The sequence below is a fragment of the Pterocles gutturalis genome, unplaced genomic scaffold (genome assembly GCF_000699245.1).
Source record: "Pterocles gutturalis isolate BGI_N339 unplaced genomic scaffold, ASM69924v1 scaffold1280, whole genome shotgun sequence".
Lineage (NCBI taxonomy): Eukaryota > Metazoa > Chordata > Aves > Pterocliformes > Pteroclidae > Pterocles > Pterocles gutturalis.
The window spans coordinates 20,950-39,187 of NW_010143005.1; the positions used below are offsets into that span (position 1 = coordinate 20,950).

At 36.1% G+C, this 18,238-nt stretch overlaps 1 protein-coding gene across 1 annotated transcript in view; it reads left to right on the forward strand.

Annotated features, from left to right (window-relative positions):
• Positions 1–18,238, forward strand: part of CACNA1D (calcium channel, voltage-dependent, L type, alpha 1D subunit) — a gene marked incomplete at both ends in the record, with an annotated part of 98,580 nt that overhangs the window by 8,996 nt on the left and 71,346 nt on the right. The window contains one exon of the mRNA XM_010084543.1: positions 10,817–10,920. Coding sequence (XP_010082845.1) covers positions 10,817–10,920 — 104 coding nt within the window. The remainder of the gene's footprint in view (positions 1–10,816; positions 10,921–18,238) is intronic.

Sequence of the window (18,238 nt, forward strand, 5' to 3'; positions counted from 1 at the left end):
GAAGTAAATATTTATTGACCTAGTGAAACGTAATCAAACTCAGATATTAAAGTGGCTTTGAAATCTGTCTTAACTGACATTTATATAATTAAGTTATAGACCTGGATTCTTTCTGTCTGTAGACCAACAAATTGCCCATTGTCAAGGTGAAATTACTTGCTGAGGACAAGAGAAATGACAATTTCTGTTTTAATCCTACCCCTGAATTCAGCTGAGGAAGCTTTAGCTCTTGCTAGCTAAAATTTGGAAAGATTTTGTTTAATTGCAAATTGTGAAAACATCAGGGGTATAGCAGATTGTAACAAAAATGTCCACGGAATCTAAGGAAACCATTTTAGCTAGAGGTACATGGGTTTTATGTTTTGCTTTATACTTAGAAATCTGTTGATGATGTGCAGTCTGAATGAGCTTTATACAAAATAAAAACAAATACAACTAAACCCACAAATATTAGAAACTGCACAAAATTCTGATTTCCATTTGGTCACTGTGCAAACGGTAAAATTATCCATGTAGGCTTGTCTCGCTAGCAAGTGTAATTTGAGTGGGTGAAATATGTGCAATGTTATGTGGCATTCTGTTAGTAAGAATGACAGCTGAAAATGACAGCTTCCAATAACACGCACTAGCTCAGCTCGTTATCACCTGGTTAACAACAGTAAACTTGGCTTAAAAATTCTCCAAGCATCAATAATGATTTTTCTCTTACATTATAGATTGGGGGCTTGACCCTACTGCTGCTAAGCACCCTTCAGATCCTGGTGACTCACACGCTGTCCTGCTGCTCACCAGTTTGCATCTGAATCCCATTTGTCCTCTTATTTCTTAGTGTCTTCATCTGACTACTTTTCTGTCACTAACTTAAGTGTAACTCACTGGATAGCTTGTAGTACGTGTTTCATCCACAACAATTGCGACTTAGTGCCAAATGCTAGACTTCATTGTAGAGGTTAAGGGCTAGTGTCCTTGTTTTCACCAGCCAGTGCAGCACATGTGTTCCCAAAGGGTGTAAAATGTTTGTGGCTGCACATTTGTACATCTTATCCATTTATATCAGGACTGTGTTTATTCCCCATCACGCTCCTTTCTGTTTGCTCTCTAGCCTGAGCTGAAGGCTTATGCTATTAGTTTTGGATCCCAGTGCAGTCCTTGTTATTGGCAAAGTGGCAGCCTCTCTGTGCCCAAGTTTTTAATGCTCTGGCTCATATTCTAAAGCTGAGAGTATAGTATTCTTTGTCTCATTTTCAGTTTCTGCTAGCAAGCACTCTATCATTACAAAATCTGAGTCTGCATTTGCATATCTGGCTCTAGATTTTTTCCATGTCTTTCAGACATCTAGAATTACAGTCTATTAATGGAAAACACGTATTTTGTAAATTGCTTTTTATTTTTAGCTGTTTCACTTGATACTTAAGAACACATAATGAGCAGCGGTACTTGCCAGTAAAACCCCCAATTTTCCCGTGAGTACCAAAATTATCATGTTTAATTATTCTTGTTTTCACCATAGTGAAGTTATCTTGAGTTACTACACTTGAATAATCAGTGCTGACACTACTGTAACCTGAGTGAGAGATGGGCCCCTGTGAAACAATCTACTGTGTGATGGGTTGCCAGAACAGTTGATTCAATGGTGGAACAACTGTATTAGTGGATACTGAATTTTACTAAGTCAATTTTATGGACAGACATTGCATTACTAGCTCAAATACTAACAGCTCAGTTCTCTGACACCTATCTAGCACTATTCAGATTGATCTTGGAGATTTTTGAGATTGGTGTGCTTGAGCTGAAATTGCTGATGCTGGTGTCTTATATGGTTTTCCCTATAAATATACCTACTGATACGTTAACAAGATATCCTTTCAAAGATTCATGTTTAAAATACATAATTCATTATCTGAAATGTTTAAGCAATCTAAAATATATCTAAAACTTGCGTAAGGCTTAAGGTGTTTGTTTTTTTAACATACCCTTTACTAATATGTCAACTTGTTAAAACTGTGTCTTTTACTGCTGTTTGATATGTTATCATCAAAGAAATACTTCATAATTCCTCTGCTTTTATAACAAAAGCCTGCACGTAGAAATCTGTTTCTTGCTTTAGAAATTAAGCTTTATATGCCCCAATATACTCCTTGAAGATTTTACAACTTTTGAAGAAAATCAGTAATTTCTGTAACAGTCTGTTTAGGCTGCACTGCGCTTCTACATGTGTCCAGTACGCAAATGTCTACATGGCCATTGCATTAATGTTACTGGAAGTAACATATCAAGATAGGAAAGACTGTATCAGTATTTCTTTGAATGTATTTCCATAACCAAGTAGAAGAGCTGTGGCTTCCTCACTAGCTTTCCAGTAGTACAAGACAGCTTTATTGGGCATAACCCCAAAGGTAGAAAATCATATGTTTGTTTTTCTAACTGGATGAGAACTTGAAAGAGTTCTTATAACTCCCAAGTAGGCTTCCCTGTAGAAAGGAAAATAATTACAATTATAAAACGGAGCAGTCTTGGTTTTTTTCAGAATCTTAATCAGATGATCAGGAACTCAGCCAATCTTCTGATCATGTCACTTTTTAGAATGCTCCTAGTTCAAGAATCTTAAAAGACAGACTACTCAGAAGTATTATAAGGGGATATAATATACTTGAAACCAGCTGATGTGCAGCCAAAGATTTTTCCTAAACATATGCAAATATTTTGAAAATATATCTCACAAGAAAACCCCTTGGCTCAGGCACAAAATGTGTTATTAGTCCATAAACAAAAAGTTGCAAAGTATCTTAGAAGGACCATCAAAACTGTCATCAGAGTGCTGAGCAGGAATCTCTAAAAAATATCTTTCAAAAAATATAACCAACAGTCAAATAAGCAATAATACTAGAGAACATTGAATGATTTAATAAGCCAGTGGGAAACAGCTACTTTGGGTGATTTAAGTCATACTAGTCCTGTTAAAGCTGCAGAAATGAAAGGCATGTTATTGCATCCAAACAGTACCTGTCAGCAATGAATTTCAGATTACAGTCTGAGAGAAGTCAAAGGATGCTTGACAGGTTTTTTCCTTTTGTACATCAGCTGCAAATATTAATCAGTGTTAAAAATCATGGGGGAATATGCTAGAAAAATCTTGGAAAAAATTTATTTCTGCCTTTGTCTGTTTTGTACGAAGGATAGCTTAATGCTGTTCTCTTAGCATCCCTCAACACCACTCACAGGTCATCTGAGGGAGACTCTTCAGTGAAACAAGGCAGCTTATCCCCAGAGGCATTGATGTGCTGGATGCACAGTGCACCCAGCCTTTGATGACTACATAGCCAGAAAGTTAACACATGATATCCAGCTGGAGAGTGATAGAAATTTTGGATTATGGTATTAATATACTGCATAAATCACACTTAAGAGCCAGGAATTGCAGGCAGGATGTTTTTGAATTTACGTGTTAATGACTTGAATCAAATTTCATGTTAAAATCTGGCTTAACCCCCTCACTGTTTAGCTAATGATTTGGACTAATTTTTTTGTATCCTCTAGATATAAAAAGCTCTGAATCAATGTATTTTAGGTTGCAAAGAGATAAGACTTAAATTGCCAGTAAATTAGAAACCTTAGAGAGAAATGGAATGATCAAATTTAGACATGCAAACAGAGCTACCAAGCTTTGTATACATATATAATACATATATTAATTTATATTATACATATATATTAATATACATATTAAAAAGTTGAATTAGCATTGAAAGTGATGAGCATATAATATATTTTTTTTCAAATGAGCATCTTAACACAGAGAACCCACCTGAGGAGGATTTTAAACTACCTCACAGGGAAATATCTTTCCTGTGAACAGAACTTGATTTACTTTTACAAGATACCTGGTATCTTAGTCTTAGCTGATTGCTGACCTGTACTGCAGTCAAGGTGTGGAACTAATTTCTTGTCATAGATCATTGCAAATACTCAAAAGTACATACTATTTCTCCCAGAAAGTTTTTAGATAGAATGGATAGAAACTGAATTAGAAGTAGGCTAGACTTTAGGTAGTCCTCCACTAGTTAACTAGCTAGAGTCTCTTCCAAAAACTTTGCCACAAGAAGAGAACAAATCCTTTTAAAGCAACTCCAGTGTCCCAGGATAACGGTTTAGTAAATACCCTGAGATCTGCCTTGAGTATTGGGGTTTTGCTCACTGTTTCTATATAAACTAAGGTAACAATTTCACATCAGTCTGAATAGTACATGCTATTAGGCTTGCATTTTTTTTTTTTATCCAGCATATGGAAAATATTAAATACATCCAATTATGATATAATATTGTAAGGCACATACAGGTGGTGTAGCAGATACGAAAAGACAAAAGGTACATATCACTAAAGTGGATGCTATTACTCTATGCATTTTAATACATTGTAGCTAGATATTTAAAAATAAACACACTGTTCATCACATCAGTTAATTCATTTCAATAGTTTTTTTGAGCCCTTAGATTTAATAAACAAATCCGTATGTAGGTTTTATAAATTTCTTATGTGAAATTGGTTTGGGCAATGTAGATAAATAGGTAGGAGCACTAAAAAATAGTTAATCCTAAATTAAGGAGCTGCAAGCAATTAAGGAATCAAGCACTTCAATTTTATTATACCTGTAGTATGGAGTTTGTTGGACCTGGTGGAGTCCTCTCACAATCCAATAGAAAATCTTCTCTGAGTTACTGCTTTATAGAGGCAGTGCTCTTCATTTTGTTATGGTAATGTCCATCTGCTCTGCAGATTCCACCTGAGATAGCTACCTGAAATAGAGAAAATAATTTCTGAGCAGTCACATTTCATTATTTTTTTCCCCTGGCTAAACACAGTAAGCTGATTAATGAAATGCCACCAGCAGTAGTTAGCTAAAATAGCATTAGATGCAAAATAAAGTATCAGAATGAAGAAAATAACAAACCAAAACAAAATGCGAAGACCTGCATCTAAACTTGTTTCTAATCAATATTGGAAAAAATAGGTTATAAGCAATCAGTTTTGAAGAATAAATGCTTTATATGACTACCTAAATGATACACTTTGTTGTCTAACAATGGATAAAAATAGCAGAAGGTAGAAACTGAGGTCTGTTCAGATAGATCAAATCAAATTAATAAAACTGAAGTAAGTCTTACAAGTTGAGGTTTAACTTGAGATGGTTACTTATATATGTCCTATATGCAACTTGATAGCATGGTTTACATACAGAAGATGGGCCAAATTTAGAGGTGATTAAGTAATTATGAGGCTCTCTATGTACTGTAGCAATTTCTCTAGGGGGATATATTTCTCTTTAGCCTACCTTAGTGCCCGAGCCATGAAATTCTGGTTTTCCAGTTGTTGCTGAGCTGAAATGCTTAACAAAGCAGTGGTCTGAGTTCACATCCCACCAGTGTACCTCTCAGCTCATTTCGGTGTTGGCAGTTTAATGAAGTTGAGTCTGGCCAACCAGAAGAACGTCAGGGAAATCTGTGCTCTAACTCCAGAACCCAGAGAAGCTTGAAGATAAAATTACAGGCTTTTACAAATGAGCCTGGAGGCTGCTATGCTTCAAGCACAGCCTGTTTCAAGTCAGCTTTAGGTTAACTCCACTTCAGCCTAGAATATCCCAGGACACAACCTTTGAAGCTAGAAGGCTTTGGAAAGCTGTTTCATATGCTCTAAAATGAGTAGAATTAATAGCCTGTGATCTGAGGTTTTGGAACCTACATTGTACGCTTCAGAGAATGCAGGGTTAGTCCCATTTCACAAATTACTGATTCTGAAGGATTTTTACACCTGTCAAGAGGCTGGGTTTGTCAGTTGTAATAATTTTTAAGATGATTAGATAGATTATAGGTAACAATAAATAAACCCACTGGTTATGTGTCTGGAATAAGAGGAGGAAGGTAAAATTGAACCCTGAGGAAACTAAGAAACTTAAGAAATTGAGTTTGAGACATTGTGGAAAATAATTCAAAATAGTTTTATGCATCAGTATATTATATCTGTAATAGTACAAATGCAGAATTAGAGGTGTTACTGCATTGCTTTATCATTATCACGAGTTAGAGCTTTTATTAAATGATACATACAAAGAGCTTGCAGCAATTTTCAGTAACACAGTACCAGGTGTACAGGAAAGTAAGACCTTGATCTGCATTCAATTGCATGTGGGGATATACTCACAATTACCACAGACAGGGATAAATGAGACATTTTAGTGATCCTAATTGATGTTTTAGATTGGATTGTGCCATCTGCTGCTGTGTAATGCTAATGGTTATGTCTGCTGTAAATTTGGCTTCTTCCCTGTTTCACTTCAGAGTCTTGGTCTCTGATCATCTACACTGCATTGTAACGATAGTTGACTCCAACTGCAGCACAGCTAACAGGATAATTCTCTGCAAATCCCAGATGAGGCAGTTGCAGAGGGTACCGAGTTTGACCTGTCAGCTCAAGATAATTCTTCAAGACTTTCCAGATGTATAATCACAAACATATGTGTAAATATAGAGAGACAAATATACAACAAAAATTAATTATTCTCCACGAATTTAACATGCATAGAGTAACTTGTCTCCAGATCTGGTAGCATCAGCAAATGGGACATTTCACAAGGACTTTTTGAGCTGTTGGTTATTGCATCATTCATGAAAGGACTAGGAAGAACTTCAGAGTTCAGTTCTTTTCAAAGCTGTTTAAAAGTACAAATCTAATTTAACATCTGTATGAAAGGAGTGAGAATGACAGAGCATAGCCAAAAGTGGCATCTCTGGAGAATAAGCATTTTTAAACACTTACCTGAGTAGAACACATATGCCGTTATGGTGAAACAGAATTAAGTGATATGAAAAATATTTTGTCCATCGTGTCATCCATCATCTCATCTTTCCTCTGATTGATGTGATGGACAAACTAGTTAGAACTGAAATCCAAACAGTAAGACTAGATCTGGAAAAAGGCACAAAGACGGGCAAGGAGGATGGTACTTGGAGGTGTCTTTGCAGAAGGTATTATGGATGCTAAGGGCTTAATGGGCTTAAAAAGAAATCGAACAAGTGCCCTGATAGCCATTAAATATGACATCTCCTTTGGTATAGTGCATCCCTGAGCCACAGAGGGTGGGAGCCTTGCAAGACTTTTTGCAGAGGATTTGAGATGCAGAATTGCCTAGATTTCCTGCTGTTTCTTTAATATAATTCAGGGGTTTTTATTGTTTATATTTCTTATTTGCAAATTCCAATGCACCTGGAGTTTGTGTCTTCACAACTCCTTGTTCTGCACTTTGGGTGAGAAGTCAGCATTAATAGTTTCAACTGAAAACACCTTGTTTCTGAGGATGGAGATTTTCCTGTGCCCATATATTAACCAAGCTTTGCCTCACTTTTTAATCAGAAGGCAAATTGACTCCTTTAATCTTTAATTGGAAGTTATGGAAAATGCCACTTGACATGCATGAAATGAGCATTGAAGTTTTCCAAAGGAAAGGACTTCTTTTATACTTTCATTTCTGGTATTATTGCAATCAGAAATATTACTTTGTGAATAGAAATTACACTGCATTACTTGAACAGAGTTTAATTATCTCTAGAATTAAGTGATAAAATTCTTGAGTAGATGCAGTTTCAGGCTGTGGCTTTTAGAAATTCCATCTTAGATTAGTGCCCAGGTGTTCTACTAGATTAAGGGTTTCTGAGTTAGGAACGCTTTTGAATTAGTTCAGCATCTGCCCAAACCGAAGCATTTCCTCTAGCACTGGTTAGCTATGGTTATCTATGCTGACAGAGCCTTTTTGACAGAGCTTGGAAATTCCAGCTTTGCTCCTGGGTTACTGAGTTAGCACAGTGTCTGGCTTCTTGAGTATGTTCTCTTTGTGAGAAAAAAGTGTATTGCAGGGATTCCCAGAGCTTTTCTCAGAGTAAAATTGAAAATATTAATCTATCAGGTTTTTCAAAAAGATTTATAGCAGGAAAATGCTATCGTTAAAAATAGAAAAATGGTATAGTTCAGTTAGATGCAAAATGTGTTCATATGTATCTGAAATTTAATCAAAATGTTTGTTCTTATCAGCTATTGTTAGAAAAACTTTGCCTCATTTGAATCACTTCTGTGAAGCAAGTTCAGTTCTAAAGCAATAAAATAATTATGAATATGCATTTAAAAAAACCCCCAAACATTCAGTGGATTTCATTCCTAAACCTTAAGGCCAGATGCCTACAATTGAAAGAAGACGCAAAGGTACCATACACTGGGACAAAGCAGAAATTCAGTCTGGGTGTTAACTCTTCGTTGTTAAGACTTCTCAAATGCAGGGGACTTGTTTTGAGGGAATGTGCATAGATGATAAAAACCAAAACACCACAATTATCTTCTTTGCGTAGGCACCTGACATACTTAGTATTGCTTAAAGTATTGCCCAGGAGAGTAAGTAGGTCAGTATAATGGCACCATTATGAAAGACTTTATTTTCTGTGTGAATATGCTGTTGCAGAATTGGACTATGGAAGCTTTGAATCTTTTAAAATTGAAGGTTATGATCCCAGCCTTTCTGAATGGCTATAACCCTTCTCCTTTTTAATTTCTCCAAAATATAGTTTTATTGAAATAAAAAGGAAGAAATCCAAATCAAATATGTATTTTTCAGGTTTTTTTTTCCTAGCAAGTCTAAATAATTTCAAGTTATTTTTCATTACCTCTGTTAAATTGCTAAAGCATTTTAAAAGATACATAGAGATTATTTTAAAGGATGCATGAAGGAGTTGTGTAAAATAATCTTCTTTGGTTGCTTAGGAAATTTGTTTATTTTAGTTAATGTAAAGTGGCATTATTACAGATCACCATTGAAGAAAAATGCCTATGGGCCTTAGCCTGCAAAGACTTAATGCGTGTGCTTATAAGGGGAAAAAATAATGTAAGTAGTACAGTTTGAAAAACATTTGTTCCCGTGTTTAATATGTCTATTCCAGCAGAGATGTTAAGGACAGGAGTCAAACTTGACTATCAGTAGAGCTCAAAGCCCAATTGCAAATTTCAGGTACAAGAAACCCAAGAGCATTCACAGAGAGTAAAAAAGGTTTGCTCAAGAATTGTTCTACAGTACCATATCCCGTTTTGAATGCTTATGCAATTACATTGTCTGCGGAATTTTCATGGCTAAAAAGCCTTTGAAGAAGAACGTGATGCAAACTTGTCAGTATAAACAAAGAAGCCAGAATAATTCCTCTCCCACAAGAGATGTTTCCAAGAAGTTCCAAGTCAGAATTACTTTTGTGACTTATCAAAATGTCTTTTTGCACCTGAATGCTACACACAAAAACAATTTCCCTCTGCTTTAAAATATCTGTTTTTCTGAATAGGCCTTTTTAGATTTCCATGGGTATGTTTAAGTCCATCTTCTGATAGATAAAATGAACTGGCTAAGAATGGGCAATGGAAAAGGTCTTTATAGAAAAGCTTGTATGAGTGTATTTAAAGCTCAGTTACTTCCACCTCACTTAAAAAAAAAAAAGAAAAAGAAAAAGAAAACCAAACACCTTTTTAAACTTAATTTCAGCTTGATCTTGATATAATTTTTGTTCAGAAGTGTTTCTGGAATATTTCAATGTTTTCACTATCTTTCTAAAAAACTACTTCAGTTTTTAATTTTCCTAAAATTGGGCTCATGTTTTTACACAAATTCATTCTCATTTATTTCTTTTTGAATTAATTTAAAATGTCTGACTGCATCCAACTGTATTATTTCAGGAAAAAAGAAAAAAAATTCCATGTTACAGAAAAAATAATATTGCTTGTACTGTTGGGATACATATTACTGTTTCTTTTCTCAAAGGATCATTCATGTAGCTAGAATATATAAACTAAAAATCCTAATATTTCAATATACTTTCTAAGCACCATTTTAATTAGCGTGATCTGAAATCTAGTTACGTTCTAGGTATTAAAGAACAGACCTGTTGCAGTGCTTCATTTATATTTGGTAATATTTTTTTTATCTGAATACTAGATTCACTCAGTATTCTGTTTTACAGTAGGTATTAGAAATACAAAGTGAATATGGCCAGTGCCTCCTTTCTTGTATTGTTGTTCTTTGAGTACTGAAGGAATGCATACAATGCTATCACACCTGAATGATTAAATTATCTTTTTCTCTGACTCTTCATTGCTATTGCTGTAGTGATCTTCTCTATAAGATCATCTTATTTCTTGCAGATGAATGATGCTATGGGATTTGAATTGCCATGGGTGTATTTTGTCAGTCTCGTCATCTTTGGGTCATTTTTCGTACTAAATCTTGTTCTTGGTGTATTGAGCGGGTAAGCATACACCTTTTTCATCATGAAAGCAGAGTCCTGAATTCAGTTGCCATGAACACACAGGTTAACTTATACAGGTGAGAATTCAATTGTGATGGTATCTTTTAATAAAGCTCTCTTTCTTCCTCTAATTATAACAGAAACAGTTTTCTGTAGCTATCATATAAATAACATACAAATACCAAAATCAAAGGTTAAACATACTGGTATGTATTCTTCGTGTCTATAGTTGTGGCAAAATTATAAAAAGGACTAATAATTCTCCTGCGCTTATTTAAATGTTATTTGAATTCATCATCTAAGGCATCACATCTACAACATAATTTCAGTAAGTAAAGAAATTAAACAAATTTTCATTGATTTTTTTTTTTTTTTAAGAACTGAATGAGCCATAAACTTTCAGTGTAGAAACCTACGTGATCTGGCAGCTGCAAAAAGGACTCTGCTGTTTAATGAATGACTGAATCATAACTTATTTCCTTACATTTTACAGGTAAATGATGCAATAGGATGTGAATGGCCATGGATCTATTTTGTTAGTCTTATCATCCTTGGCTCATTTTTCGTACTTAACCTGGTTCTTGGTGTACTTAGTGGGTAAGCAGTTGAGTTACCGTTGTGTATGCTGCTGCTACTTGTAAGATGGCCTCTGCATTTACTCAAGCTTCTCAGCAATGGCTTTTTTGCATGCACTTGAGATTCTTATGTCATCCTAACAGTGTTTGCTCTTTTGATTGAACTGTGTGATTCTAGTGCCTGTATCTGTCTGACATTATGTTCACCATGCTTGCCAAAAATATTAATTAAACAAGGCACTGATCTCCTTATTCTATAATATCCCAGCAGGGAGATACTTTATTTTGCACACAGAGATGGGTGTTGCTCCTGTACAAATATTCTCCCCTATAGTGATAGACAAGTGTCCTTTTCTGAAAGCCTAAATTTTGCTTTTGTTCAAATAACCATAAAATAATTGATGTGCTGTTTGTGTTTACCAGTCATGTTGCAGAATATTTCTGACGAGTGCTTCGAGATCTGTCTTACAAAAATTGTATGACTAGGTTACCTTGACACAGTGTTTAGTGTTTCTTGTATTGTTGAGCTGTGTACTGCTGTGGCAACCTGCACCAACAAACTGATACATTTATCAATAACCAAGTATTAATTTAATATACTTGTCAGTGTCAGGTTGTCACAGCTTTTTGTTGGTTTATGTACTCCAGACTCCAGACAAGAACTAAAGTGGTGTCAGTTGTAGCTTGTAATGTGGTTTAAAACTGTAGTTTATGGCAACAGTTTGCAAGGTTTTCTTCTTACAAAGCCTCCTTACCGAGGTTAAAACTCCCTTTCCTTTGCCATTTCCTAGTTTCTAACACCCCTGAGCTTGGGAAACTTCAGTTTATGGTAAAGGTATTTTCTGATAAATAAATAAAAGATCCTGCTAGCATTTGAATACTAAAAGAAAATTACTATAATTGTATATATTAGCTTTTAGTTATACAACAAATGATATTCTGCTAATCTTAGGCAAGCTGTGCCTTCTTTGTTAGCCAACAGAAAAACTTCCTTTGCGTAGAAAGCAGCCTGACACCATAGCTGGTGTCATCAGACTGCTGATGGTGTGCACAGCCCAGTTCCCAGCTGTGCCATGTTGTATGTTACATTTGAAAGAAATGATAATGCATTATTATATTCCTGGAAATCAGACAATCAAACAAAATTTGCAGGTGCTGATACGATAGTTATGTTACAAGATCATTTTTATCTGATGAGTGTTTTTACAATGTGTTTTTTAAAATCATAAGTCGTTTGTCTGTGATAGATTACTGTTGCACACAGGAAACTTAGGGAAAGCATGGTTTTACCTTACTGTGAGAATCACTTTACAAAGCAGATGTTTAAAAGCAAAGAGTGCTAAAAACAGATTGCTGATTTTTAGGTTTCATCTCTTACTTCTAAGACCTACCATGTAAAGTCTGATTTATACAGTCATATTGGCTTTGTTTTATTCAGGGACAAATGTCTAAATTGTTGCAAAACTAAGGGCCTAGCTTTCATGTCATAACCACACTGGACAAACAAAATAAGAAAGAGAATGACAGGTAAATGAGAGTAGTTGGGGTGTAATTTATTTCTGCTTTTGGTACTGTTACTGGACGTTGCTGTGTGACTGGACTTCCCGCTGAAGTCAAAGGATTAGATTTTTGCAGTTCCTTTCCCTGGTCCTTAAGGTCATAAGCAGCAATTAGTTTTTGTCCTGTTGTGTGCAAGTGTCCTGTGGTAGCAGTTAACTAAATATTCCCCATTTTCCCTTGTATGACTGGAATTGTTATTAGTTTCAGATTTTTATGTATTTAAAAATAAGTTGTGGGGAAAGTAATGCCAGATTTGGTATTTTGTTGCACCTTAATTTCTTCTACTGAAGCTTTGAAAATTTAGAGAGACCCTCACAGATAAACTTTACATTTTATTTAATACATTTAAAATACTTTATAAGGTTTGCATCATTATGATACATAATGATATTTGTTGGAATACGGAGCTGTTCTTTAGCTGCTGTTACAATACAGGGGAATAGGTGTCCCCTTGTCCTTGGGTTCTGTTATGTAGACAAGAAATCACTACTGATTTCTAGGTGTTTGATCCATAGATCTTTAATGCTCTTCAGAGACCTTGCTGGCTTGCCTTTGATTTCCAGCCATGTCCAGAAATGTCAGTGTCAAGTGTGATGTGAACTCTACTTGAATTCATAAATTCATTTATTCCTAAATTTATTTTCTGCCATAGTGTCACCTAACTGCAGTGTCACCTGAGTGCTCAGGATGCTTGGTGAATTGTTTGAATCCATGTTTGCCCTAAATATGTGAAAGAGCCTTCCTAACAGTTCAGTTTTTTGTTTTCTATGCTGAAGAGAATGACACTAGTGAGCTGAGACGTGATATATAAGTATCACCAATGATTGACATTGAGAGTGGAAGGAAAAAGGAAAAGGGAGCATTCCTAAAAGATACCTGTTATACCAAACTGGTGTTTGGCACATAAGTGAAAAATTGTCCTGGCATACTTGTTTGAAACTTTCGCAAGGGCCAGTGTGGAATACTGTTACACTGATTTATTTTGATCACTAAATGTCATGGTGTATAATAAATATTTTTCAAGTGTTTTCTGTTTAGACACATCTGTCTAAATTTTGTGGGTAAAAATGATGTAATAGTAAAATCCTGTAGATGTGTTTGTATTCCTTAGTAGAAAGCTAATATTTTTCATTCCAAGCCAAACTTTGAATATATAACACACTCATTTTTAAATTTTTTTATTTAAGGGTTATTAGCTTTTTTGTTTTGCTTATTCAAACCACAGCATGACACTTGGTTTATGATAAATCTACCAAGAAAGTTAAATGTTACTAAACCAATCAAACTTCAAAAATGCAAAAATTATGTCAAGTTACTTGAAAAGCATGGCTTTGCATACAGATTTTGGAAGTGGAATCTGAATGCCTACTACACCCTTTCTGTATGAAAGTGTTACTTCCTGGAATAGCAAGTTGTGCTGTGTGCATTTAAATTTGTCTGCTGTTTTGATCTGGTTGCGGTTTTAAAATATTCATTCTCTTTGCACTCCTTTGTTACTCCGTGACCATCTGCCCCTTTGTACTTCTGTAAAGCCTCTTGTGCACTGCATGTTTGGTGTGTTTAAATACTGTACAAATGGATGAGAATGATGATTTGTGAGATCTTTTGTTTTACATCTAGCTGTTTCTGAAGGTGAGTATTTCCTGGTGATCCATGTCAGTTTTGCCTGCTGAAGGTGACATTGTTAAAAATAGAGTTCATACTTTTTAATAGCAGATGCGTATATTAATAGAAATAATGTGTGTGTGGAATCTGCATGTGGTAAATATTTTAATTTCTGCATGGAAGCTGATTGTGGAGATTATTTTATTTCTGAATGTTTCCTTGAATAACAAGGATGGAGAGAATTCATAGGCTTGAGGTAATTCAGCTTTTTCAAAATAGTCTGGTTTTTACTCTGTGTTAGACACTAGTATTATTCATATAATTCTCAAAGTTAATTATTAAATGAAAAGCTATTTCAGTTTGCAGGACTCTAGAAGAAAAAACATTCTAGAAAAAGACTCCAGGTCAGGCTTTAGAAATGGCTTCAGATCCATCTCAGGCTCTAGTTCCATCTCAGAAATTACAGAGCCAGCTTTAAAAAAGACTCCAGAAATGGTTCCAGCTCCAGCAATGACAAATTGTCCTAGACCCAGCTCTAGAGATGCTCTCCAGAAATTGACTCTAGATTCAACTCTAGAAAGTGATTGAGAAACAAATATCTCAAAATAGCTCTAGTGAAGACCTCTACAAAGAGCTCCAGCAAGGGTCATGGAACAGGGTTCCAGAACATGCTCTAAATCCATCTCCAATAAATGGCTGGGCAATTGAACCCAGGTGCAGCTTGGGAAGAGACCTCAAGAAATGGCCCTAGTCCCACTCGATGAAAGGGCTCTAGAACTGGTGTAAGATCTATTTCTGGAAAGCACTCAAGAAATGGTTCTAGAGGCAACTCCAGATGTGGCTCTAGGAAAGGGCTTTAGTGGTGGCTCTTGGTCCAACTTCATCAGAAGGTTCTAAAGAAGCCTGCAGCTCTTTCCTGAGAAGAGACTTGATGAACAACTCTCTCCTAAACGTATTAGGAAAAAATGGCTCTAGAACCAGCTCCAGAAACGTATCTAGAAATGTGTTTAGAAGTATAATTCAAAACATGTGCATATTGGTGATTTCTTTCAGCACAATGAATTTCTTGGTAATCCAGCTGGACACCTGGAACTGTCAGCTGATCTTTCACAATAAGACTGCATTTCTGAGGTCTTTCAATGTTTGGAGTTACAGAGCAGAATGCTTGCAGCTCTGGAAAGCTGCCGTAGATGTGTTCAGATACCTTTGCATTTTTATTTTCTTGGGCTGGTCTGTGTTTTGCTCATTCACATTACAAATTTAAAGCTGTATGAGTCTGAATAATTGCTTTAGCTCCTAGAAATTGCAGGGTGATCATGACATGGTCATGCTCTATTTTGACTGCTGTGTCTTTTGAGACAGCAGCAGGGAGTAGGTTCAGTCTGTATGAGATCCCAGAACACCTTTTTTTTTTTTTTTTTTTTTTTTTTTTTCTTTTCCCTTTTTTCTCTTCCCCCCTTTGTAAAAATTGTCCTGGCTATGATGCAAGGATTAGGCAGTACATCTTTGGGGCAACTTCACGCCTAACGGTATGGCACAGAAATTGCCACTTGGGAGCTGCCCAGCAGTTCTAGCTCTGTGAAGGGTGGTGGACTGTTTCAGGAGACTGCTTTGACATGTAGCTTTTGTTACACACAGTGTTTGTAACATGCACAAACTGAACCTGTGTTCTTTGAAATCATGAAACACTAGGCACAGAAACTGGGACCTGAGGACAGGCCTCCTCCAAATATTCCTGACTAAAAGACCAGAGCATATAATGACTATTGGCTCAAGAGACAGTGAGCTGAAAATAGAAAGAAAAGTTAGAAATTATGAAGTTAAGGTTATTAAAAAGTTAACAAATAAAGCTAAACCTTAAAAAGGGAATTGAGAGATACTCATCCACCCTGAAAGTACCTTCAAAAGTGTATTGAAAGTTAAAATAAATGTGCCAGTAATTCAGCATGCATTAAACTATGAACAGAGGAAATAAAAAATTATAAAACTTCATACCTTATTTGCCAAGAGGCATGGCTTTTAATGATGCATGATAGTGTATTCCTCAAGATAGTCCTTATCATTAGGGGATGGTTTTTGCTGGCAGCATTTTCTGCTCAAGGCGTTAGTATTTCTTTGGGTAGCCATGGGAACAAATAAGACCTTTCAAACAAACTTTAATAAATCTCAAGCTGAATTTATTGCCTCGCTAAAGGACACCAAAGTGTAAGCTTTGACGTGTCCTTATGTACATCCTTCTACATGTGAGTCTTGCAGGTTACTAAGAGAATGTCAATTTTTTCCATTTCTTTCCCACAGTATTATTTGCAATGTATGTATATAATGATTCTAAAAGCTCAGGGTATGTATTCATCCATGCTAATCTCACTGCAATATCTGTCAATTAATGTCATAGAGAATATGTTGCTACAGATAAGCTTATACACCTAAGAACTGTAGTCTACAGTATGTGGAAAAAATCCTAGAAAAAGACATTTGAATAATGATGCACCAAATAGAAAACGGCAGTGAACTGTCATCTGCAGTCTTTCAGCAAAAGGGAAATGAACTGGGTTTGACAGTGTTCCTTTTCACAGCAGAAAGAAGGCTTAGTAAAAAAAAAAAATATTTATGGATAAAAAGTTAACTCACACAGCTAAACAGAGAATACACTAAAAAAAGAGGAGAGGGCCCGCAGCTTTAGATCTCAGCAGGTTATGACCTAAAGCAGGTTTTTTTGATTGCTGCATGGCTAGTGAAAAAAAACAACTGCAGCAGAAATAGATACAATCAGCAAATACTTTTGGCTGTGTACGGCAGTAACTGTAACCAACTGCTTTAGACAGAGACCTCTAAAGGCAGCGGGAGTGGTTCAGTACTCAAGTGAGAGCTTGAAGGGAACAGACTTTCAGTCCTGTTTGAACTTATCACACCAAGGCTTCTTAGGGATTAGTCCTGTGAGATGCTTGATGTTGAGCTCCTGGCAGGTAACAAACCTCATCATTTTCAAAAATTGTGTTAGTGCACATCACGATGGTGGGGTGAACACACTCTGGGGTGTGGTCCTACCCTCAGTACTGCCAGTTCTTCCTCTAAGAAATCCAGTGTGTCCTGAGCCAAACAGATCACTACACAGGACACAATGAGCATATCTTAATATACAGATATAACAGTCTGAAACATCAGATCTCAGTTTTGTTTCTCTATCAAATTGTTCCCTGTCTCACTGTTCCCACAGGTCATTCCACTGCATTCATGTGCATCCTGGCACAATAATGCTGTTTAAGCCCTCTGCTACTCAGAGGTTGTGCTGGAGCTGTTTAATATGCGTTTTGTCAATTGCTGATGAACTGTATAGAAGTAATTATCGGTGTATAATACCAGTTTGCATTGCCCCATCAAGAATTCAGTTGCTTGAGAAAAATTTCAGGTTTTTTTTGTTCTGCAGAAATAATTCTACGATGTTCAGCTGATGAGTTTTTATTATTTCTAAAACGAGGGGTAACAATGATGTATACAAATCTGCAGTAATTAAAGGTGTGATGTTAATTAACCTTTTAATGTCTGTCTACATCTGTTACACACTACACCCAGCTGTGAGCTGTTGCCTATGCTTGTCTGTACAGTTCAAGCTGTTTGAGTTCTCTGATTCTGCTAATTTGTTGGTTGGTATGGTTACCACTGTGTGAAACCTCTTCTGCGAGTCTGGTGGCCAACACTGTACTCCTGTGAGTACATTTTTGTTATTATGTGACTGTTCTCTGTGAATAAACGAGAGTCTAGGATTTCTGGGTGACAGTTCTACATATAGCATTAGCCTAACACTTTCCACGTACCAGACACTGTGTGTGGCGAGTTGCATACTGCAGTAGATGAATTCTCTCTCAATGCGTTTACAGTGGCACAAAAGGGCAGTAATATGGCCAACAAAGGATTAGTGTCCTGGTTTATGCTTAGACTTCAAAGGTGACTGTTTATTTCCTCTGCATCAATTCCTAGTGATGCAGAGGAGATGAAGCAACACTCATGTTGCTGCACAAGTCCCCTTATGAAAAGTGTCTAGCCTATAGCATAGAAGAGCTTTCAGCTGCTAGGAGGCCAGTATAGCTGTCTCCTTAGTTATTATGTCTGTGAATTACAGAGAGAAGGGAGAGCATACCAGATACTCAAATTTAAGCAAGTTGTCATCTTAGGAT